Source organism: Mobula birostris, chromosome 3 (assembly GCF_030028105.1).
Source record: "Mobula birostris isolate sMobBir1 chromosome 3, sMobBir1.hap1, whole genome shotgun sequence".
Taxonomy (NCBI): domain Eukaryota; kingdom Metazoa; phylum Chordata; class Chondrichthyes; order Myliobatiformes; family Myliobatidae; genus Mobula; species Mobula birostris.
Window position 1 is genome coordinate 48,973,272 of NC_092372.1, and position 26,160 is coordinate 48,999,431.

Genomic DNA, 26,160 nt, shown 5'->3' on the forward strand with positions numbered 1-26,160 from the left:
TGTACTATAAACCTATGATGATCAACGGGTTGGAGTGTTGACTGAGATCTTTCACCTCTCGTTTCGGCAGTCTGAGGTACCCACCTGCTTCAAGTAGGCTTCAATTACACTGGTGCCCAAGAAGAATGTGGTAACCTGCCTCAATAATTATCGTACAGTAGCACTTATATTCACAATGATGAAATGATTTGAAAGATTGTTGATGAAACATATGGACTCCTGCCTGAGAGGTGACTTGGATGCGCTCCAATTTGTCTATCAGAGCAACAGGTCCACAGCAGATGCCATCTCATTAGCTCTTCTCTCAACCCTGGAACATCTGAACAGCAAAGATGCATACATCAGGATACTCTTTATCAACTACAGCTCAGTAGTCAACACCATCATCCCCTCAAAACTAATTGATAAGTTTCAAGACTTTGGTCTCAATACTTCTTTGTACAATTGGATTGTCAATTTCCCTGCTTGCAGACCCCAATCGGTTTGGATTGGCAACAACATCTCCTCCACAATCTTCATCAGTACAGGTGCACCACAAGGCTTTGTGCTTAGCCCCCTGTACTACTCACCTTACATTTATGACTATGTGTTTATGCACCACTCCAATGCCATGTTCAAGGTTGCTGACAACAGCACTGTTGTAGACCAAATCAAAGGTGTGATGAATCAGCATAAAGGATGGTGATTGAAAATCTGGCTGAGTGGTGCCACAGCAATAACCTCTAACTCAATGTCAGCAAGACCATGGAACTGATTATTGACTCCAGGAGAAGGAAACCAGAGGTCCATAAGTTAGTCCTCATTGGAGGATCAGAGGTGGAGAGGGTCAGCAATTTTAATTTCCTCAGTGTTATTTTGGAGGACCTGTCTTGGGCCAAGCACGCAAGTGCAATTATGAAGAAAGTATGGCAGCACCTCTACTTTAGAAGTTCATGAAGATTTGGCATGACATCTAAAACTTTAACAAACTTCAATAGGTGTGTAGTAGAGAGTATATTGACTGGCTGCACCATGGCCTGGTATGGAAACAGCACTGCTCTTGAATGGAAAATGCTACATAAAGTAGTACAGCCCAGTCCATCATGGGTAAAGTCCCCCCCCCCCCCGAGTGTATCTACTCAAAATGTTGTCACAGGAAAGCAGCATCCATCATCAGAGACCCACACCAGCCAGGACATGCTCTCTGCTCGCTACTGCCTTCAGGCAGGTAGTACAGCAGTCTCAGAACTCACACAACCGGGTTCAGGAATAGTTATTACCCCCTCAACTATCAGGTACTTGAACCAAAGTGGATAACTTCTCTCAACTTCACTTGCTCCATCAATGAATGCTTTTCACAACCTATGGACTCACTTTCAAGAACTCCTCATCTCATGATCTCTCAATTTATTGCTTGTTTATTATTACTATTTCTTTCTTTTTGTGTTTACACAGCTTGCAGCTTTTGCACACAGATTGGTGTGGTCTTTCATCGATTCTGCTATAGTTATTATTTCTATTATGGATTTATTGAGTATGCCTGCTTGTATATAGTGACATACATGTACTTCAACAATAAATTTATTTTGAACTTAAAAGTCCATAAAACAATGTGGAAAACTCCCTGTTAGATGCCTTTCCAAAGTCTGGTTAAATTTATTGACTCAAGTATCTTTTATTAGAGTTAGAAGTTTTTTTAGTCATTAACATTTATTGACCTTAATTGGAGTCTACACTAGATTGAAATGCACTGCTTAGAAACTGAAAATAGCTCAATTGAAATTCCTTGAATTAAATTAGTAACTTTAATTTTTATACTTTTTTTTCAACAGACCTCCACTTTATGATCCTGAAGTTAGCATTATTTCATTGCTAACTTGTGGTATATAATTCAAGTAAAAAAAGTGAAAACCCAACTAACAATCATGCTGTCTGAAACAGCAATGGAAATACTTCTATTTAAGTGTTATTTCCTCATGGACCTGTAAACATACCCCTTCCAGTAATTAAATTTACGTTTCAACCATGGAGGTGTCCTGTGTACATTTGCTTCTCGTTAATGTTCCAAATGTTCACAAATTTTAATCATGCTTGCAAATACAATTTAAATATAGATGTTAATGTGGTATTTTTCAGTTCCTTTATCTAAATTACTTAATATTTTCATTGCTGATAATAAAAAAAATAACTAAAATTACTGGGCTCAGTACAAACACAGTCTTATGACTCAAACATACTTTTATTTTACTCATGCACCAAGGAGAATAACATGGCCACTGTCACCCACACTGTTCTGAAGCCAGGACAGAAAACTTCTAATGTTATACAAAATTGGTTTATCATTTACAAATATTAACCATTGGGTAAGTCGTACATGTTTGAATTCCTTATTTGCAAGATCAATTGTCATACACAGTAGAGATGTTAAAAGTCAATGGAAGCTACAAGCTGACATCTTAAAGTTATAGAGCAATTGTCCCTTAGTTGTTGGGTGTACAGTGCCTTGTAGAAGTTTTCAGCCACCAACACTTTGTTCACATAAATGAGCATTATAACTAGGAATTTTGATCAATTTAATTGAGAATATTTATTTGTGAATCACGTGCTCCTTTTTTTCCCCACAGTAGAGCCCAAAGAACAGGTAAAATTGTAAAGCATGAAAAACTGAATTGTTAGCAGTTCAAAAGTATTCATCCCCTTTGCTCAGTACTTGGTTGACCATCGCTTGCAGCTATTACAGCCGGTAGTCTTTATGGATAAGTCGTTACTAGTTTTGCACAATGTGATGTAGCAAAATTTGTCCATTCCTTCCTGCAAAATTGCTCAAGCCGCACCAGGTTAGTTGGGGAGCGGCAGTTTACAGCAATGTTGAGGTCTTGCCAGAGATGTTCGATAAGCTTAAGGTCTGAACTCTGAATGGACCACTCAAGGATAGCAATTTTCTTCATTTGAAACCATTCAATGTTTGCTTTGGCAATGTGCATAGTCTTGTTGCCCTGCTGAAAGACAAACTTCCTCCCCAGTTTAAGCTTTCTGGTAGATGCTAGTGAGTTTTTATCCAGGATCTCTCAATATTTAGCAGCATTCATCTTCCCATCAATCCTGACCAGATTTTGAGTCCCTGCTGCTGAAAAGCATCGTCATAGCATGATGCTACCTCCATCATACTTTACAGTAGGAATGGTGTTATATGGCTGATGTGCAGTATTAGATTTACACCAGATGTACTGCTTAGTGTTGAGGCCAATAAGTTCCACTTTTGTCTTTACTGACCATAATTCTTTCTTCCCTATCTTTACAGTATCTTCTAAGTGACACTTTGCAAAATCCTTATGGGCAAGGATATGCTTTTTTTTAAAGCCAGGGCTCTTCCTTGCCACACTTCCATAAATGTCCTTTTTGTGCATAGGCATCCGTTAGTCTCGTGAGACCATGGATTTGCGCCTTGGAAGGTTTCTGGGCAAGATTGTATGGAAGACCGGCAGTTGCCCATGCTGCAAGTCTCTCCTCTCCACGCCATCGATGTTGTCCAAGGGAAGAGCACTAGGGCCAATACAGCTTGGCACCAGTGTCATCGCAGAGCAATGTGTGGTTAGGTGCCTTGCTCAAGGACACAACACGCTGCCTCAGCAGAGGCTCAGACTAGCAACCTTCAGATCACCAGACCAACGCCTTAACCACTTGGCCATGCGCCTTAGAGATTGTGAAATAATGAACTTCATCTCCAGTTGCAGCCACTGACTCCTGCAGCACTTACAAGTGCCATTCTTCTCTGGTGACTAAGTTTAGAGGGGCAGCCTGATCTAGGCGGATGGATGTGGCTTCACATTTTTCACGTTTTCATTATGGACTGCACTGAGCTCCAAGGTATGTTCAGTGCCTTTGAGATGGTCTTGTATCCTTCTCCAGACTTGTGCTTCTCTATCGTCATTTCCCCGACTTGTCTTGCTCTTTGGTCTTCATTTTGGTTTGGTCTATTGAATATCTACCATACTGTTGGACCATACAGAGAGAGGGGTTACTTATTCAGGTGATCCTCCAATTTTCTACATCAACAAATTGAGTGAGCTGGTAAGGTAATATACAATACTGCACCTAAGGAATGTTAGCATAGTATTTACAACCTCAATATTTTGATTTTTAATTTTTAGTAAATTGTTGACAGGTTTTGCAATTTTTCTTTTGATTTGTCATGATGTACAGTGTTTTGTAGATTAGTTCAAAATCCTGCTTCAATACATTTTAAATTCAGAAAATGACAGTAAAATGTGAAAATAGCTGTGGGGCCTGAATACTTTTTCCAAGGCATTGTATTTCACATCCTTCCCTTACTCCTCCCTCATCCATAACTGTCACTCCCTACTGTGTAAAGGGAAGCTGTGTTCTTCGAGGTTGATTACACACTGCCGCAGTCCTTCTCACCTACCCGCAATAAGCAAATTTGGCTCTGTTGGTCTCACTTCAAAGATCTCCCTCATCTGTGTTTGGCTACACATTGCCGCGGTCATCCTTGCCCAAATGTTTTTAACCCTTGCTTTACTACAACTTCCGTAATATATTTATGTAGCTGTCAAAGTGTAAGAATTGATGAAAAAATAATTTGTTACATTGACATACAGTGCAAGATAAAATGGCCAAAGTGTTATTCCTTCTTATTCAGTAATATAGTAATATTTTCTAAGCATTAGAGAAACACCAGTGTGTTAAAACAGAGAAAGTAGGAGTAACCATTTGACTTCTCAGACTTACTGCACAATTAAACAAGATCATTGTTTAGCATCTCCTTCAGGACCTGTCCTGCTTTGGCATTAGGAAATCCTGTATATAGATCACCTCCTTTAATATATGTAATGACTTACCTCCACTGCCTTCTGTAGTAAAGAAATGCACTGGTTCGCTACCCTCTGTGTTAAGAAATCTCTCCTGAATTCACTTCAAATGATACACATTGATTCTTGAGGCTATGGCTCTGTATATAGACTCTCTTTTGAACCTAATACTGTCACACTTTTTCCCTTCAGAAGTCATGATTAAGCCCTCTTAAAATGTTATTTTTGTGCCAGGCAGCAATGAATAATTGTTGTAGTTCATTTACGCATTCAATAAATATTATCTATAAATAATAATAATAATAAGTTCTTTATTGCTCCTGTGGGAAATTATTTTGTTACAGCAGTAACATTTAAAAACACACTTAGCAATAATAATAAATATAATAATATTAACTAATAAAGTACAGAATAATAACATATACAATAATAATTTACCAATGTAAATTATTAATTTACCTATCCACCATCAACCCATCTAGTAAAGTTTTCCAATCATAGTCAATTCATGCCTCAGCTTCCTGTAAGTTTGTTTCCTTAGATTTAGGAACCTATTTTCTGAATGTATGACTAATTGCTCCATCTTAATTAAGAATTCTATCATGCTATGATTGTGCTTACCCAAAGAACCATGCAGAACAAGGTGGCTATGTGTGAAATCATGGGTTACCATTACTTGTCATGAGCAGTGCCAGATTTTAAAAGCAAACAGGGCCAATCAGGACTTCCCACTGAGTTTCAGATTGATTGGGTTATTAGGTAATTGACAAGGGCCAATCAAAAAAAAAGTTAAGCTTAAGTAGAGTGACCATAGTGCGAGTGGAGTACTGAGGCTTTGGCTCAAACAACTTAGGATAATGCTTTAAACTAAAGAGTGAGCTGCGGATGGGTTTAACAGTTTGGAAAAATATGGATACAGTAAAAGACGAGAGTGCAGGAGATGTTACTGAAGTCTCAGAATAAATAGTAAGACAAAAAGTTTAGAAAGGGACAAGAATTTAACTTGAGGCAGTAAGTAGACAAAATTGACATTGTGGACATCACAGAGCCAGGGTTGAAGGAAAACCACAGTCAAGAGTTTAACATCCATAGATACACATTGTATGAAAGGACAGGTAGGTCTGAAGAATGGGTGGTGTGGCTTTGCTGATAAAAATGGAATTAAATCCTTAGCAAGAAGTGACATAGGATGAGGAAAAGTAGAATCCTTATGGGTAAAGTTAAGAACAGGAAGTTAAAAGACTCTGATGTGCATTATACACAGACCTCTGAACAGTAGCCAGGAGGTGGGGTACAAATTGCAAATGGAGATAGAAAAGGCATATAAAAAGGGAAATGTTATGATGGTCATGGGGACTTCAATATGCAGGTTGAGTGGGATAACCAAATTGGTGCTGGATCCCATAGGAAGGAATTTGTAAAACATCTACGAGATGGCTTTATAAAACAGCTTGTGGTTGAGCCCACTAGGGAAAAGGCAATTCTGGATTGGGTGTTGTGTAATAAGACCATAAGATATAGGAGCAGAATTAGGCTATTTAGCCCATCGAGTCTGCTCCACCATTTCATCATGGCTCCACCTGCCCTCACCATATCCCTTGATGCCCTGACCAATAAGGAAACTATCAACTTCACTTTGAATATACCCACGGTAATATTCTCAGATACATATCTTCATTAGCCCTGTCAAGTAATTGCAGTAGAAATATTCAGATAAATCATTTTAAAATGGAATAGGTAAAATATCAAAAAATCCTATCAAAGGACAATATAGACAAGTCAAAGAAATAAAGGAGGAACAGTTACACAAGCTAAAGTTTAAATATTGTGGAGTAAGGGCAGCCTGAGGGACTTTAAAGGTTAAAAAAAAGGCATAGCAAAGAATGATAAGAGTTGCACTTAATCACATTTACAACAAGGAGGAAAACAGACAATAAAAAGTGAACATGAGGAATTCTGCAGATGCTGGAAATTCAAGCAACACACATCAAAAGTGAAACCCCTTTTTACTGAGCATCTCTTGCTAACAGCCACTGGACTCAGATGTGGGAAAACCACCCTTTTTCAGACTCCGATTGTCTAGGATAGATATGACCTGGATCCTGCCAAACCTGTGAGGTTGGGGTGTTTCACCCACCTGAACCTCAATTTGTGTGAATGCTGTGTAACTTATTGCTCCTATGCAATTGCCTGTCTGCAAGAAATAACAAACCATACACTGCATACAATTATAAAGAAAGTATATTTAAGAATGTTAACTTAACCAAACCATTATTAAAGAAAAGAAAAAAGGGCCCATCATAATTAAGCAGTCAAATATGCACAAAAGTTGGAGCTCATCTTGCAGTTTCCTTTAACTCATGTGCTGGACCCTCAGTCTGCATGAAGGCATACACCACCTTCCAAATGTCGCTCGAAATCCATCTTGAACAAACAGGCTCTCCCACAGGAGTACCGGTCCTTCCTCCTTGAAGCCGTGCATCTGCACAAAGCACCTTGTGCAATGGGGACTGCATCCTCAGCCATCTTCCCTTCTGTATTCTCAAAGCTCCTGCTAAAAAGACCTCAACCCACACCAGTGTCTGTCACAAAAACTTCTCCGCTCAGCATTCTCAAAAACCTTCTCCCAATTCCACCATCCTGATTGGCTGACACCATATTCCTAAGTTGAACAACAAAGCCCTTTATCTTAGCTCAAACCCAAACAGGCTGAAAGGAGAATAGACTGCATTTACAGAGCTGCTAAAATAAAACACCTACAGCATAGCAGTAAATATCTTAACCAAGGCATTACACTGTCCCCCCACAAAAAAATAGTCATGTCCTCATGACTTTGAAACTTATCAAACCATCATTAATAACACAGTTTTCAAAGGAATTTTGTGATGTCATTATCTCTAATCTACTTGTAAGTGGTAGATCCGTATCTTACTAGGGGGATAGATGCAACACCCTGTTTTCCCAGTGCGTCATAGGCCAGCCTACCTGGAAGTGTCCTGACTCTCTAGCTACTCCTCCGGGATGTTACATGACAGGGTTAGACTGGGTGTACCACACGGTTCTGCCTTTCTGCCCATCATCTTGCTTAGGAGGAACTTGCCCCTTCTCAAAAGCAGCTCTGAACACAAGGATTTCAAAAGGTTCTCTTTATTTCTCTCCTTGCATGCTCCCAGGAGCTTTCTTACAATGGCAGTATTTGTTTCACAAGGATGGAATCTCCACCCTTTTCGGCCGGATCTGGGCAGCCCAACACTGGTGTGCCAATAGTCTCAGTTACTCTGCTGTCTGCTTCCAGAAACTCCAACTTTAATGGCAAGTAACTGTCGTATGGGTACTTATCAGTTCCAAGCCCCTGAATCTCAAGCGCACTGAGTGGTGTCAATGGTAAATGCATCAAATACCGATTGTCAAAGGATCTATAAAGCCAAGTAACTTGAGGAATAGTGTTTTGTACTTTAGTATTTCCCTTGATACACTGATAGGAATGTATCCTCTCCGAAACACCAGCCTGTTCCTTTACTGGGTCCCTTCGTAGTTTTGCCTCTTTTCTTCTCTGTTTGATTAATTTACTTTCCAAAGCTTTTCCTGTCCTTCACACTCTCGTTTGAAATGTCCATTTTCACCACAGATGTAACAGAAAATACCGGTCAGGTCCCTAGTCAAGGGACCCTGCTCAGTAGCAGCCCTCACCTTGGTATATACCACTAGTGGGTCCAGCCTTGTCACGTTTGGTGGCAGCACCAACTGATATCATCTGAAATACCTCGATCCTCAGATCTTTTGCGACATCTGCAAACCTCCGCTTGTGTGGCATCAGGGGTTGCTTTAACAACAGAGGCTACTACCGAGGACTTTGCCCTGCTGACGGAGGCCTCCCCCTCTAACTTCTCTGATAAGTCAGTAAAAGATGGAGGAGGGCGCATCTTGCAGGTGATTTGAATATGTAAGCAATATCATCGTGTAACAACGCGCCCTTCACAAATAGCTCCATCCTCAAGCAATTTCTCTCAGCCAGTTGAATGCCCCCTTTTAGCTTCTCCAACCTGAAAATGTAGGCAGACAACTTCTCTCCTTCCTCCTGAAATGTGTGCCTAAACTTCATCCCAAGATTGGCTGCACTTCCAACAGTGCCAAAAGCATCTTCCAGAGCTTGCAGATGTGGGTAATGGAATTTATGCCTTGAGGAACTTCACAGCCACTGGCCCTTTTAAGCTCTCTACCAGTCTCTGTTTTCTCATATCATCTGAGCACGGCCATTCATTCAGAGATGTCTGCTCAGCCCTAACCTCATATTCTTCTTCCCCATCGCGTGTGGGTTTGACCCCAGAGAACACTCCCAGCCTACAATAACCTTGGATCTCCACAGATATACTTCTGCATTTATCAACCAGTGATGTAATAGCCAAAACAAGCTCAGAATTTAAATCAGCAACTGAAGGACTCATTAGACCTAAAACATTAGACAACTCCTTCCCCTCACTCTGTAGAAATGAGAGCAATTTTTCTTTTAAATTTTTTCCACCTCAGCTACAGGAAACTCAACTTCCAATTCAGCACCCATGCCTGCACTCCCCTCTTCTCTTAAAGTATGGATGGTCCATGGCCCTGCTTCCCCCTGGATCGCAATGGTATCAGGCAGATGCACTCCCATCACACCATTGCTACTCTGAACTAAAACGACATCTTTGCCGACCATTTGGTCAAACTGTCGTTCCATGATCTTAACTTTCCCTAATACTTTAACGGTACTTTAAACCCTAATCAACAATTCATCTGGTCTGTACATATCCACCCTGCTCAGAACACAAGCGTTAGTTATGGGCAATCTCTTTGAATCGCACCAACACTTAATCCCTGCAGCATCCGTAACCACGTATCTTAATCACTTTCCTGGCCAATAGTTTAACACAGGTTTACAAAAGGTTTAGGGTGAAAGTATTTGCAACTTGGGAGGAACAAGAGAGGGCAATTCAAAGAAACAATGAAGAACCGTTTGTGGAATTGTAAAGGATTTAGGTAGTTGGAACGGTAAGAGATTAATGAAACCGTGACAATGAACTAGTTGAATGATGATGAGTAAGATAAGTAAGATGATGGAGTGGTGCTGTAACCATAACCTTGCACTCAACATCAGTAAGTCTAAGGCGGGCAAACTCGCACAAGTCCTCCTTGAAGGGTCTGCAGTGAAAAGGGTGAGCACCTTCAAGCTCCTGGGTTTGACATCTCAGAGAATCTATCCTGGGACCAGTACATAGATGCAACTCTAAAGAAAGTATGCCAACATTTCTACTTCATTAGAGGTTTAAGGAAATTTGTATGTCATCAAACATTTTACAAAGTTCTACATGTATACAGTGGAAAGCATTCTGACTGGTTGCATCATGGCCTAGAATGCAAGAGGCTACAGCGAGTAGTGGACTTAATCAGTTTTAATTCAGCTCTTCACCATCCCCCCTCCCCCTCCCAACACCACCACAAATATTGAGGTCTTCTGCAAGAGACAATATCTCAGGAAGGCAGCATCCATCGTCAGCAAGACCCATCATCCCAGCCATGTCCTCTTCTCAATGCTGCCATCTAGCAGGAGGTACAGGAGCCTGAAGGTCCGCACCTCAAAGTTCAACAACAGCTTCTTTCTCACCATCTTAAAATGCCCTAAAAATCCTGTAAACTATCTCAGACTACTTTGTGTATCCCTTTCTCAATCTTGTACTAATGTTGTTATGTTTATTTCACACATGTGTAGGTTATGCATAATCTGTATCAATTTATGTTAACTTAGGTTTGCCTGTCTTGTAATGTTCTGTGCTGCTGCTGCAAAAAAACTAATTTTCACTGCATTTATATCTTGCCTATGACCACAACTAACCTTAACTTGAATTATTCCATCCAAAGAAAGTGAGAGGATACTAATTCTGAAAAGTAATCCTTTAATAGAAGGAAGTTAAACAAATATGAATGTGTTTTGTGAGGTTCATTTCAAATTTGTCTATTAATTTGCTACTACCTTTGTTTCAACTTAGGAATAATGCTCACTTTAGCATCCAAGATATCTTGAGTTGTGCTATCAATCAAAATCTATTATCAAAATATGATCTAATAACATGTGCATGTTGCCTGGAACACCAGGCACCATTTTGTCCAGTATTTCCTCCTATAATATTAAGATAGTTGTAGCCATTATTCTAACATTAATTTCAGAACTCAGAAGTGGGAATACTGGACACAAAGATTAGCCACCCCAACATGGAAGTACAACTAAGCAATAAGTTTCCTAAAAATTAACACTAGTACAACAACAATCTGCAGTCTAATGTATACTTCCATTTCTTGAAATTCTAAGAGGCCTGTCCCAAAGTTCATTAATTCAATATCCCAATACTCACTTTAAACTTTACATTATCCTTCAAGGTTTTTGTACTTCAGTTAATGCTTTGAAGTTGGTAATAAAAAATTATTCCTGCCTCTTGGAGATAAAGTAATTTTACAACTTGTAAGTTAACTGAAAACTGGGAACAAAAAAACGAAGTAGATGTTGAAGAAAGTGGAAGGAAGAGGGATCAGAAGTGGAAAGAATGAGCAGTTTCAATTTCCTGGGTATGATCATCTCTGAGCATCTATCCTGGGCCAAACATATTGATGCAATTACAAAGAAGGCACGACAACAGCTATACTTCATTAGGAGCTTAAGGACAATGGGTATGTCACCAAAGACACTCGGAAATTTCTACAGATATACCATGAAGAGCATTCTAACTAGTTACATCACCATCACACACACTCAGCATTTCAGGAACAGCTTCTTCCCCTCCGCATTCAGATTTCAGAATGGACAATGAATCCATGAGCACTATCTCACTATATTTTTCCTCTCTCTTTTTGCACTAATTATTTAATTTATTTTATATATACACTTCTTATTGTAACTTATAGTTTTTCATTACCATGTATTGCAATGCTGCAAAACAACAAATTTCATGACATATGCCTGTGATATTAAACCTGATTCTGAAATTCACTGAAGAAAAGTTATTTTGGCTTTGTAAATCAGTACTGAAATGGGAATGCTACACATTCTTTTTTTTATTATTTTGTACTTATTCCTTTAAAACAATCAAGTCTTGCTTATCAATATGAATATTGGAAAAATATTAGTTCACAAAATAATTTAAAAACAATAAATTAGGATGCAACTGGATTACTAAACCCTTAAAAATTAGCCTAGTCTTTAATAATATATTGTGATAGTGTAAACAGCAGTCGACCTTGCATTGTCCTCCTCACATACAGTACATATGGAGTTTGAATTGGGAGAGACATTCCACAGGCTATCAACAATCTGTCAGAGCGATACACAATCATTCCACACTGAAAATCAGTCAGACTGTCCATCACAGTCCTGGGTAAGTCTTATCTCACCACCAGAATACACCAACAAGAGGTGGAGGAACAGGAGGTTACCCATAAAAGGGAGGAGCCCTTGGAAGCCTCAACCTTGATTCCAGACCTTATGATATCTCAAGGTAACCTCCACATTATGAACTTTCTATCATCTCTCAGACAACAAATCAATACTCTTCCATGTTGAGTAACACATAGTGAAAGCACAAAGCTACCCCACCCAGAATACATTCTATGTCTTTCACCAAGAGCACGTCATTGATCAAGCTGTTTGAGTTACAAAGTAAAGAAAAGCCAGCCAAGCTCTGTGGCAAATACCTCAGCAAACCAATAAAAAGGGATGAATCTACTTGACCTCACCTTCACCAATCTACCTAGGGCAGATCACCTGGCTACGAAAGAAATGATGAAAGTGACCACCAAACAGTCCTTGCGCAAAGTACCATTTTCATATTGAAGACACTCTCTGCTCTGTTGTGTACTAAATGGAATGAACTCAGAGAGATCTGGCAGCTCAGAACTGGACTCCCATGGGATGTTGTAGGCCATCTGCAGAAATGTACACTATCAAAATCTGCAAAGTCATGGATGGCTCAGCCTCTCCCTTACTCTACCATTACTCTCAAGCCAGGACTTAAGCATGGTTCATTCAGGCATGCATGCAGAAGAGGACACTGGTCAGCACGGATGTGGTAGGCTGAGTAACTGATCTCCATGCTATAAGACCATATCATTGTATGAGTCATATTTGCACAAAAGAAATTGGTTATCGGTGATTAATCATCTCTTCCCCAGGATATCAGTGCAGGAACTTAACATAGAACATAGACTATTACAGTGCAGTGCAAGCCCTTCAGCCCACAATGTTGTGCCGACCCTCAAACCCTGCCTCCCATATAAACCCTCTAAAGGCAATGTCTTAGGCCCAATATCCTGGGGTCACTATTGACCAAAAACTTAACTAGGCCAGCTACATAAATACCATGGTTACAGGAGCAAGTGGGAAGCTGGGTAAACTAGTTAATAAATAAGCCCCTGGCACAACAAAGGCTCCTACTATCTACAAGGTACAAGGCAGGCCATCAGCAGCCATCTTACTATAAACAGATTTTGCTCCCAGTAACAGTCAAGATGACATCTTTGATTTGCATACACATCATTCTGAATGAGCAGTATAACACACTCATCAAACAGGTATCCAAAGTATTATTTGAATGAGTAATCAACTCTGCCATGCATTAGTCCTCTAACTTTCCAAGAAGCTCCATTTCCAAATCTAGAGTAAAAACATCAGTTTAACAGCAATTATATTTGCAACATGGCCTTCATGTGGCAAAACATCCTTAGAAGCTTCACAGGAAAACTATCAAACACAAACTGATGCAGAACCAGATTAGAGATAATGGGATGAATAGGCAAAAATTTACAAGGCATAAAGATTGTTGCATAGATTGACTAAGCACTATGAGCTCTGGAAACGAACATACAGCTGTCAATATTTATGAGATTAAATACTGGGAATATCAAGAAATCACAATCAGTAGAACACAGACCTGCCAAAGAATTAGAGGGCAGAGACAGATAACAGAAAACAAGAGGGGAAAGAAAAACACAAATGACTTTTAAAATAAATGTAGCAATTTAAAAATCAAGGTGTGACCTAATCAGGTTGATCAAATGAAGGGATAGTGGGTAATGGGCTTGGAGTAAATTAGCAGGTGTGCAGAAGAGTTCTGAATGACTTTCAAATTTATGTGAAGTGAATTAAGGCAGCAGAGTCAAAATATAATGCCTCTAAGTTTTGCAATGGCGCTGCTTCCTGCACTCATGTTGAGCTCGTCAATTTTATCTATTTTGCCTCTTTCACCCTGCCCTTAAATTCATTTGGTCCATCTCTGATACCTCCCTCCTCTTTCTTGATCTCTCCGTTTCCATCTCTGGAGGCGTACAGTCAACCAACACCTTTTATAAACCTACTGATTCCCATGGTTATTTCAACTATACCTCTTCTCACACTTCTTCTTTCCTTTTCTCAGTTTCTTCGCCCCCACTGAAACTGTTCCCAGGACATGGTTTTCCCTTCCAGGACATCTGAGATGTTCTCCTTCAAAGAACAGGATTTCCCTTCCTCCACTATTGATGCTGTCCTCCACCACATCACCATTTCCTGAATATCCATGCTCATCCCATCTTCCTGCCATCTTGGGAGTTCCTCTTTTCTTTACCTACCACCCCATCAGCCTCAGCATCCAACATATTATACTCCACAACTTCCATCATCTGCAAAGGGATCCTATCACTAAACATATATTCACCTACACCCCCCTCCGCTTTCCACAGGGATTGCTCTTTCTGCAATTTCCCTATCCATTTGTCATTCCCCACTAACTTCCCTTTCGGCACTTATCCCTCATCTCCATTCAAAGTCCCAAACAGTCCTTCTAGATGAGGCAACACTTCACTTGCGAATCTGCTGGAGTCATCTATTGTGTCTAGTGCTCCTAATGTGGCCTCATCTACATTGGTGAGACCTGTGGTAAATTGGGGTACCGCTTTGTTGAGCACCTCTGCTCCATATACTACAAGCAGAACTTCCCTGAGGCCAAATATTTTAATCCCATTCCTGTCCCAACATGTCAGTTTATGGCCTTCTAATGTGACAAGATGAGGCCACCCTCTGGGTGGAGGAGCTACACCTTATATTCTGTCTGGGTAGATTTCAACCTGATAGCATGAATATTTATTTCTCCTTCCGGTAAAAAAAAACATTCTCTATTCCCCATTCTGACCTCTTGCCTCTTCTCACCTGCCTATTACTTCCCCCTGGGTCCCCTCCTCCTTCCCTTTCTCCCTGGTCCACTCTATCAGATTCTTTCTTCCCCACCCACCTGGCTTCACCTATCACCTTCCAGCTAGCCTCTTTCCCCTCCCCACCCCACATCTTTTTATTCCAGCATCTTCTGTCTTCCTTTTCAGCCCGTTAAAAAGGTCTTGGCCCGAAATGCTGTTTGTTCGTTTCCATAGATGCTGCTGTACCTTCTGAGTTCCTCCAGCCTTTTGTATGTTGCTTTAAATTTTTTGATGTCCTTTTATCTTTACCATTTCCTTCTCTTTCTTCAAATGGAACACCATTGGCAGGATTAAAATGGTCTAGTTTCACCATTCTTATGGCATAGAGTGGCAATTTGGGCCATCAGCACAGGCTGACTCTCAAAGCAATCCAATCATAATTTTCCCCTACCTATTCCTTGTAACCTGTCCTTTCTTGAGCACCTATCATTTCCACCGTGTTTCTCCCATCAGCCACCTAAACTAAGGATAATGACAGATACCAATTATCTTATCAACAAGCAGTATTTGGGATCAGGAAGGAAATCAGAGCACCTGGGGAAACACAGTCCCAGGGTGAATGTGCAAACCCCTCACAGCCTTTTGAGTCTGACCTCCAGAATTCACTTATCTTTAGTCTACCGCTATAATGTTGAGATAGGAATTTTCATCTAGAGGATCACAATTCAGGTATCATTAAAGAAGACCATCTAATGTTCCAACTCATTGTCAAGGAAATAAATATTTGCATCCCATCTTAATCATGATTCCTGGACTTTCATAATTATTCATTTTCCCAATAAGTTAATGTGAACTTCATGGATGTTTTCATTTTATTTCAGGCAATTCTAGCTACATTCAGTCAATGTAACTGACACACTTTTCCATCAGAGCTGAGCCAAAATCAATTACTTCCTTTCCCTCTACTGAAACACACATTGCACTAAGTATGCATTATACACCATGGTTACAAAGCACTTTTAGATGGGAATAGAATACAGGTCTATTAATTGAAGGACTACTAAGAAACAAAAGTTCTAACTGATAAGAGATCTGTCTGAAAGATCCAGACTTTAGTAGACGCTTGCTGCTGTCTTTCTGACTGTTCTCTAATTTACAAGTAGTTAAATAACAGGCATATCTACAGTTTTCCAGCAGTTACACTGAGCAATCGATCAGTTTTCCACTTCAATACAGGTACAATCACAAAAGGAACGGGCAAAATTTTAAGTCGTAAATATTTTGAATCAATTTATTTAATTGTCTTGTGTTTTACAGTGTTTTAGATTTTGTTTTTTAAATTTCAGAATTTATCAATACTAGGATTAATTATCAACACTATTGAATGTTTGTGGATTTACAAATATAAAACCATTTTGATGTCTGAACACTCAGAAAGCTTGGAAACATGGGCTGTGCTGGTTGCCAAAGCTGTTTTGTGGATAGTGTTTGTTGCGTGCAAATAATGAAACAATGGATGTGGCTCAATAATCAGGTGAGAGCAGATTTATGAATCAAACATCTGTTCAAATATATCCTCCAGGCAAATGCAAATCTAATGAATAAGAAATAGTTAACAGGTGTGGTACTGCTTCCAGTAAATCTAAGCCAATACCTATCCATCGTCTACTCAAGATGATGGGTAGCTACTAGGCCTACCTAATAAATTCACGTTTGTCAATGTCAGTGCCTTTTACATCTATGAACAAGTAAAACATAGTGCTTCTGAAAATTAAAATGCATGACACTTATTGAATGAGTTTTAAGTTATGCTGCTTTATGAATCTTGACTAGCTTTGCCCTATGTAGAGGGCTGGGGGCTGGATATGTATAATAGATACCTACAATATATGAAAAGAAATAGTTCACATTGTGGGTCAGTGCCTGGTTTTTCAACAGAAAAATATCTGTATTCTTCTATTTCTATTTATGAAATTAAATGGTTTGGCACGGGCTAGATCAGTGGTCCCCAACCTCTGGGCCGCAGACCAATACATTGCCGCGAAGAATGCAGCGGTGCAGCGGTAGCCCGAATGCACCCAGCACATCTTTAAGAAAAAAGCCGAAATAAACAAGCTAATTAAGTAGGTGCCCATTTACCCAATACCGGGCAGCAGCTAATTAATTAACTTTTTTATTTTGGCTTTTTTCTTAAAGATGTGCTGGGTGAGTTCCGGCTACCGCTACACCGTGGCATTCTTTGCGGCAATGTATCGGTCTGCGGCCCAGAGGTTGGGGACCACTGACCTAGATGAATCAAAGGGCCTACTTCTGTGCTGTAGTTTTCAAGACCCTAAAAAGAAACTGACTGAGCAGGACGTACACATATGAAAATTTACATTGTATTATAAAACTAAAATATTTTAATAAACATGACAGTGAGCATTTCCTCATCTTTTGTTCTATGAAAATTTACTGATCTGTTTTTGTCTAAATTCCCAATCTGGTTTGCTTATCTTTTGACTTTTCCTATTTTTTTTAAGATGGCTGCTTTACTGAATTTTATAACTCTGCAGTGAATGGTGATACAAGTGGATGTTATCCATTTGTTTTCTGTACTAGCTGAGTATTTATTTTGTTGATTCAGGATTAAGTAAATTGTGCCCACTCCATATCTTTACCAATTACACAGCATGCCAGATATATCTCACTTAACATTTCAGCTGCAAGTCAGGCCAAATACAGTATGTGCGAGTATGTTTAAGACATGGAAAAATAATGTTTCCAAATTTACTGAAAGCTATGCACTTCTCCTATTAAATAACCCTTCAATCATTTCGTGTTGTCTCATTATATTACTGCCAATTCCAAAGCATAGCAAAATATAAAAGTACAAAGGTGTAAAGATGCAAGCTCAGAAATAAGGATACTAAATGTTAATATTTTCAGGGAAGCCTATCTTAAATGAGAAAAGGAATCGTTTTTAGATTCAATTTGACAAGACAGATAAGAACTAAAGATCAAGAATCCACTTTTATTTCATGAAGAGTTTCTTCAGTTAATTTTGAATTAACAACCTTTTGTGGATGTTTCATTAAAAAATCAGAGCAGGGATTTCACATTACTCAAATCTGTCGAGAAAAAAAGTTTTCCTTTAAAAAAAGATTTTACAATAGAATAACAAGTAAATTTAATCCTGAAAATACAGAGATTAAGTTACTACTTTAATTTACAACCAATTGTGTTATCTGCACTATGAAGATCTAAGGAAAATGTCCTTTGGCCTATTTCTCGTTCAGAGCGTAGTTGCCTAAGGTGTTGTTTCATTTCCTCAGTTACGTGATATATCCTTCCTTCCACTTCAGGAACAGGGGCAACTACAACTTTGTCATCAGCTTTCTTTTCAAAATCTAAGAAACAACAAAACAATATTTTTGAGTTTGAAAGATTACATTAATGAAAAACAAAAAATTCCCCTTTTTTAAAATAAATCCATAAACAAAATGATGATTTCTTCTGAGAAACATTGACATTCTCCCTTTCTTTGCAAAGGATTTCCTTTGGGTGATCCAAGTTGCTCTCATATCATAATGATGTGTGGGTTGGTAGGTTAATTGGTTACTATAAATTACCCTTAAAGTGTAGATGAGTGGTAGGAGATAAGGGAAAATTGACAGGAATGTGGGGAGAATAAAATGGGATGAGTGCAAAAGGGTGTTTGATAGTTGGCATGGACTCAATGCGCCCGTTTCCATGCTATATGAATCTAAATTGTACTTATTAAAACAGTATGTATGAATGAGAAAAATCATCTGTAGTTGATCTGTTCAATGTAAATACTTATTATCCAAAACTATTTCATAATCCTGAAGTGATTAGATATTAAAAGAAAGCAATTTTTAAATTCAGTACTTTTATACAATATACAAAATGATAATGAACTGCAGAAGCATCAAACATCTCACTATCAACATAAGCCATTTAATTTCAAATGACGTAAGAAATAATACAGGATTAACAACTACAATTGTACAAGTGAGTGTAGAACAAGACTAGACATAAATATTAAAATTCTTAATATAGATATTTACTAAAAGTTACAGAAAATCTTTTAAAAAGTTCCACTTCATTAATAAAGGCTAAGAGGAGATATGATAGAAATGTCTGAATGTATTTAGTCTTGATAACTTAATCAGAGGTAAATTATTTTCAAAAAGTGTACTTCATTTCTTTTAAACAAACCATTTTAGGAGGAGTAAAATCAAATAGCAATGGAAATGAGCAATTGAACATACTGTAAGGAGGAGAAAATCAGATTGTTGATTACTGGTATTTCTACAAGCATTTAAGTACACATAATGGAAAAACAGCTGCCTAGAAATTGGATTCACTAGCATCAGTTTTATGTACCATGTAATTTAATTTCAATTAAATATAAAATGTGATTGAAAATCGAGAACCTACATATAGATTCCACAGAACATTAATGTCCTTTTAGATTCGCGATGTATCTGACAAGCTAATGCACAGAGAAAACTGGACATAAACAGTGGCATCTAATAATATGTAATATGTGACTGGGTATCACTTCTGTAATTGTCATTTGAACATTTATGTTCACTTGTGAAACACTCATGCAAAGGAAGGCCTTCAAGCACTTGTGAACCTTGTTTCATTGCTAGTCAATCCAATGCAAGGAACTGCCCTCAAGGCAGTTCCTTCCAATTTGCTTACTCAGTATCAACCAGTTCCCAGCCCACTGCAATCCTAAGCAAGGAAACAACCCTCATCCAATTACTCTGTCCAACAATCTGCAAGACATACCTACCACACCAACTGTTCCCCTGACTAAGCACCATTATCTAGACTACCAACCATGTTCATATAATGATGGGACCATGAATTACTAACCAATATTTTTAACATGTAACCCCCAACTAATGCCTCATCCATGCCTCCCAATTTTGCCAGTAGTCAATTTTACCCAACCAGCATCCTCCCCAATAGCTCTCATTCTTAACCTCTTTTTACCAATCACCATCAATCCCTAATTTTCTGATTCCTGATCTCCAATGCTTAATTTAAATGATGTTATTTGTATGCTCAGCAGAAGAAAGGAATTCTCTTCATGCAAGTCCTGTTCACTAGCACACAGTGGTTTGGGCTTCATCCACAGCTTTGAACAGAATGATTGTTTACCTGTCACAAACCAAAAGACACAGGCATAAAACAATTTCTAGACAAATTCTTTCAACAGAATAACATAAAGTACCTGTTACGGATGCAGAGTGTGAGACTTTGATTAAACCCATGCGATGTCCAGATTTACATTTCTTAAGTCCTTGAACAATTTTTACTGATTCAAAATGGTTAATGACAACAGTAGAGAGACTGGGAGCAGTTTCTGTGTCAACCATCCACTGACAATTACGGAACATCACATATCCATCCTTGCCCTGTAAAAACAGAGTATATCAAAGTTCAAAAGTTCAAAGTAAAATTAATTATCAGAGTACATACATGTCACCACATACAACCCTAAGATTCTCTTCTGCAGGCATAGTTAGCAAATCTATAGAACCATAGAACCGTAGAACATTACAGCACAGAAACAGGTCTTTTGCCCCTTCTTAGCTGTGCCGAACTACTTTTCTACCTAGTCCCACTTACCTGCACCTGGACCATATCCCTCCATACACCTCTCATTCATGTACCTGTCCATGTTTTTCTTAAATGTTAAAAGTAAGCCTGCATTTACCACTTCATCTGGCAGCTCATTCCATACTCCCACCACTCTCTATGTGAAGAAGCCCTCCCTAATGTTCCCTTTAAACTTTTCCCCCTTCACCTTTAACCCATGTCCTCTGGTTTTTTTTCCTCCCCTAGCCTCAGTGGAAAAAGTCTGCTTGCATTCACTCTATCTATACCCATCATAATTTTATATACCTCTATCAAATCTCCCCTCATTCTTCTACGCTCTAGGGAATAAAGTCCTAACCTATTCAATTTTCCTCTGTAACTCAGTTTCTCAAGTCCAGGTAACATCATTGTAAATCTTCTCTGCACTCTTTCAACCTTATTAATATCCTTCCTGTAATTTGGTGACTAAAACTGTACAGAATACTCCAAATTTGGCCTCACCAATGCCTTATACAACCTCACCATAACATTCCAGTTCTTATACTCAATACTTTGATTTATAAAGGCCAATGTACCAAAAGCACTCTTTTACGACCCTATCTACCTGTGACGCCACTTTTAGGGATTTTTGTATCTGTATTCCCAGATCCCCCTGTTCCACTGCACTCCTCAATGCCCTACCATTTACCTTGTATATTCTACCTTGGTTTGTCCTTCCAAAGTGCAATACCTCACACTTGTCTGTATTAAACTCCATCTGCCATTTTTCAGCCCATTTTTCCAGCTGGTCCAAATCCCTCTGCAAGCTTTGAAAACCTTCCTCACTGTCCACTACACCTCCAATCTTTGTATCATAAGCAAATTTGCTGATCCAATTTACCAATTTATCATCCAGATCATTGATATAGATGACAAATAACAATGGACCCAGCACTGATCCCTGTGGCACACCACTAGTCACAGGTCTCCACTCAGCGAAGCAATCCTCCACTTCCACTCTCTGGCTTCTTCCATTGAGCCAATGTCTAATCCAATTTACTACCTCTCCATGAATACCTAGCGACTAACTAACCTCCTATGTGGGACCTTGTCAAAGGCCTTACTGAAGTCCATGTAGACAACATCCACTGCCTTCCCTTCATCCACTTTCCTGGTAACCTCCTCGAAAAACTCCAATAGATTGGTCAAGCATGACCTACCACGCACAAAGCCATGCTGACTCTCCCTATTAAGTCCCTGTCTATCCAAATGCTTGTAGATTCTGTCTCTTAGTACTCCCTCCAATAACTTACTTACTACCGATGTCAAACTTACCGGCCTATAATTTCCCGGATTATTTTTAGAGCCTTTTTTAAACAACGGAACAACATGAGCTATCTTCCAATCTTCCGGCACCTCACCTGTCGATACCGACATTTTAAATATATCTGCCAGGGCCCCTGCAATTTCAACACTAGTCTCCTTCAAGGTCTGAGGGAATACCCTGTCAGGTCCTGGGGATTTATCTACTCTGATTTGCCTCAAGATAGCAAGCACCTCCTCCTCTTCAATCTGTATAGGTTCCATGACCTTACTACTTGTTTGCCTTATTTCCATAGACTCCATACCAATTTCCTTAGTAAATACAGACGCAAAAAACCTATTTAAGATCTCCCCCATTTCTTTTGGTTCCATACATAGCCAACCACTCTGATCTTCAAGAGGACCAATTTTATCCCATACTATCCTTTTCCTCTTAATATACCTGTAGAAGCTCCTTGGATTACCCTTCACCTTGACTGCCAAAGCAACCTCATGTCTTCTTTTAGCCCTCTTGATTTCTTTCTTAAGTATTTTTTGCACTTTTTATACTCCTCAAGCACCTTATTTGCTCCCTGTTTCCTATACATGTCATACATCTCTCTCTTCTTCTTTATCAGAGTTCCAATATCCCTTGAGAACCAAGGTTCCTTATTCTTATTCACTTTGCCTTTAATCCTGACAGGAATGTACAAACTCTGCACTCTCAAAATTTCTCCTTTGAAGGCCTCCCACTTACCAATCACATCCTTGCCAGAGAACAACTTGTCCCAATCCACGCTTTTTAAATCCTTTCTCATTTCTTCAAATTTGGCCTTTTTCCAGTTTAGAACCTCAACCCGAGGACCAGATCTATCTTTATCCTTGATCAAGTTGAAACTAATGGTGTTATGATCACTGGAACCAAAGCGCTCCCCTACACACACTTCTGTCACCTGTTCTAACTCGTTTCCTAATAGGAGATCTAATATTGCATCCTCTCTAGTTGGTACCTCTATGCATTGATTTAGAAAACTTTCCTGAACACAATTTACAAACTCTAACCCGTCTAGACCTTTAACAGTATGGGAGTCCCAATCAATATGTGGAAAATTAAAATCCCCTACTATCACAACTTTATGTTTCCTGCAGTTGTCTGCTACCTCTCTGCAGATTTGCTCTTCCAATTCTCGCTGACTATTGGGTGGTCTATAATACAACCCCATTAATGTGGTCATACCTTTCCTGTTTCTCAGCTCCACCCATATGGCCTCGGTAGACAAGCCCTCTAATCTGTCCTGCCTGAGCACGCTATAACATTTTCCCTGACTAGCAATATCACCCCCCGCCCCCACTCTTCAATCTTTTGCCTCTATCACCTCTGAAACATCGGAACCCTGGAACATTAAGCTGCCAGTCCTGCCGCTCCTGTAGCCAAGTTTCACTAATGGCTATAATGTCGTAATTCCATGTGTCAATCCACACCCTCAGCTCGTCTGCCTTCCCCACAATGCTCCTTGCATTGAAATAGACACACCTCAGAAGATTATTACCACCACACACAACCCTTCTATTTGTGACTTTGCATGAACTTTTAACATCATTTATTTTCACCCCCGCTCCACTATCTGCTCTGGCACTCTGGTTCCCATCCTCCTGCAAATCTAGTTTAAACCCTCCCCAATAGCACTAACAAACCTCCCTGCAAGGATATTGGTCCCCTTGTAGTTCAGGTGTAACCCGTCTCTCTTGCACAGGTCCCACCTGCCCCAGAAGAGGTCCCAATGATCCTGAAATCTGAAACCCTGCCCCCTACAACAGTTCCTCAGCCACGTGTTCATCCGCCAGAGCATCCTATTCTTACCCTCACTGGCACATGGCACAGGTAGCAATCCTGAGATTACCACCCTTGAGGTCCTGCTTTTTAACTTCCTACCAAGCTCTCTATACTCACTCTTCAGGACCTCCTCACTCTTTCTTCCTACGTCACTGGTACCGATGTGTACCATGACATCTGGCTGATCACCCTCCCACTTCAGAATGCTGTGCACGCGATCAGAGACATCCTTGACCCTGGCACTCAGGAGGCAATTAACCATCCGGGAGACTCTGTCACGATCACAGAACCTCCTGTCTGTACCTCTATCGAGTCCCCTATCACGACCGGTCTCCTCTTTTTCCACCCTCCCTTCTGCACTGCAGAACCAGACTCAGTGCCAGAGATCCAGCTGCCGCAGCTTGTTCCAGATAAGTCATCCCCCCCAACTGTATCTAAATCGGTATACTTGTTGTTAAGGAGAATGGCCACAGGGGAACCCTGCTCTGCCTGCCCTTTCCCCTTCCCTCGCCTGACTGTAACCCAATTACCTGTGCGCTGTTCCTTTGGCGTAACTACCTCCCTGAAGCTACTATTTATAAACTCCTCATTCTCCCGAATGATCCAGAGGTCATCCAGCTCCTGCTCCAGTTCCCTAACGCAGTTTGTTAGGAGCTGCAGCTGGATGCACTTCTTGCAGGTGTCGTTGTCAGGGACACAGGAGGTCTCCCTGACTTCCCACATCCTGCAAGAGGAGCATTCCAACATGCTGCCTGGCATTCTCTCTGCTTTAAACAAACAAAACAAAACTTACCCAAATCTACCCTATGGTAACAGTAAACAGGATCAATGGACAACAAGTTGTGCAAATGAAGATATAAATAAATAGCAATAAATAAAGAGCATAAAATAAAATGAAAGAGTCCTTAAATGGGTGTAGTTATCCCCTTTTGTTCAAGAGCCTGATGGTTGAGGGGTAGTAACTGTTCTTGAGTCTGCTGGTATGAGTCCTGAGTCTCTCGTACCTTCTACCTGATGACAGCAATAAAAAAAAAGAGCATGGCCTGGGTGGTGAGGATCTTTGATGATGGATGCTCCTTTTCTACGGCACTGTTTCATGTAGATGTAGATGAGGGTTTTACCCATGTTATACTGGACCGAATCCCACTATCTTTGTAAACGTAACTTTGCTGGATCAAATAACAACAGCACAAAAAGATCATTACTTATCTTTTCACCCGTTTATTTCTTCGAGCTCAGCTGGTGAGTGAACTTGGACCCGACATCAGGGAGAGACCCTTTCTCATGTCCCCGGCGGTTCTACAAGTTCACTGCCCGATGTCAGAATTGTCAGAAGTTATAAGGCCACCAATACAAAAGAACCGTCAGTTTGATAACCGTTCTGGTCAAGTCAATGGACTATTGATACAGAGAACAATCAATTTGTTAGACACTCCAGCCACCTTAATTAAAGAAAAGAATGCCCTACCTGGTTTGCTGGAGCCACAACTTAATTACAAAGCTAAGAACATCTGTCAAATTTATGCTTGTCTAATTTCCATCAGGTACTGCTTTTTGTCAAAATCAAAAGGTGTGAAAAGCCCAGAGACATCTATGTAGATCTGAGCGAACATAGAACACAGAATAGTACAGCACAGTACAGGCCCTTCAGCCCACAATGTTGTGCCGACCCTCAAACCCTGCCCCCCCATATAAGCCCCCACCTTAAATTCATCCATATACCTGTCTAGTAGTCTCTTAAACTTCACTAGTGTATCTGTCTCCACCACTGACTCAGGCAGTGCATTCCACGCACCAACCACTCTGAGTAAAAAACCTTCTTCCAAGATCCCCCTTTAACTTCCCACCCCTTACCTTAAAGCCATGTCCTCTTGTATTGAGCAGTGCTGCTCTGGGGAAGAGGCACTGGCTATCCACTCTATCTATTCCTCTTAATATCTTGCATACCTCTATCATGTCTCCTCTCATCTTCTCTCCAAAGAGTCAAGTCCTAGATCCTTTAATCTCTGATCATAATGCATACTCTCTAAACCAGGCAGCATCCTGGTTAATCTCATCTGTACCCTTTCCAATGCTTCCACATCCTTCCTATAGTGAGGTGACCAGAACTGGACACAGTACTCCAAGTGCAGCCTAACCAGAGTTTTATAGAGTTGCATCATTACATTGCGACTCTTAAACTCCATCCCTCGACTTATGAAAGCTAACATCCCATAAGCTTTCTTAACTACCCTATCCACCTGTGAAGCAATTTTCAGGGATCTGTGGACATGTACCCCGAGATCCCTCTGTTCCTCTGCACTACCAAGTATCCTGCCATTTACTTTGTACTCTGCCTTGGAGTTTGTCCTTCCAAAGAGTACCACCTCACACTTCTCTGGGTTGAACTCCATCTGCCACTTCTCAGCCCACTTATGCATCCTATCA

At 40.0% G+C, this 26,160-nt stretch overlaps 1 protein-coding gene across 1 annotated transcript in view; it reads right to left on the reverse strand.

The window, feature by feature from the left end:
* The window catches only part of LOC140195024 (trifunctional nucleotide phosphoesterase protein YfkN-like), a 116,822-nt gene that overhangs the window by 10,159 nt on the left and 80,503 nt on the right, over nt 1-26,160 (reverse strand). Inside the window, exon 6 of the mRNA XM_072252597.1 lies at nt 20,251-20,434. Within this exon, the coding sequence (XP_072108698.1) occupies nt 20,251-20,434 (184 nt within the window). The remainder of the gene's footprint in view (nt 1-20,250; nt 20,435-26,160) is intronic.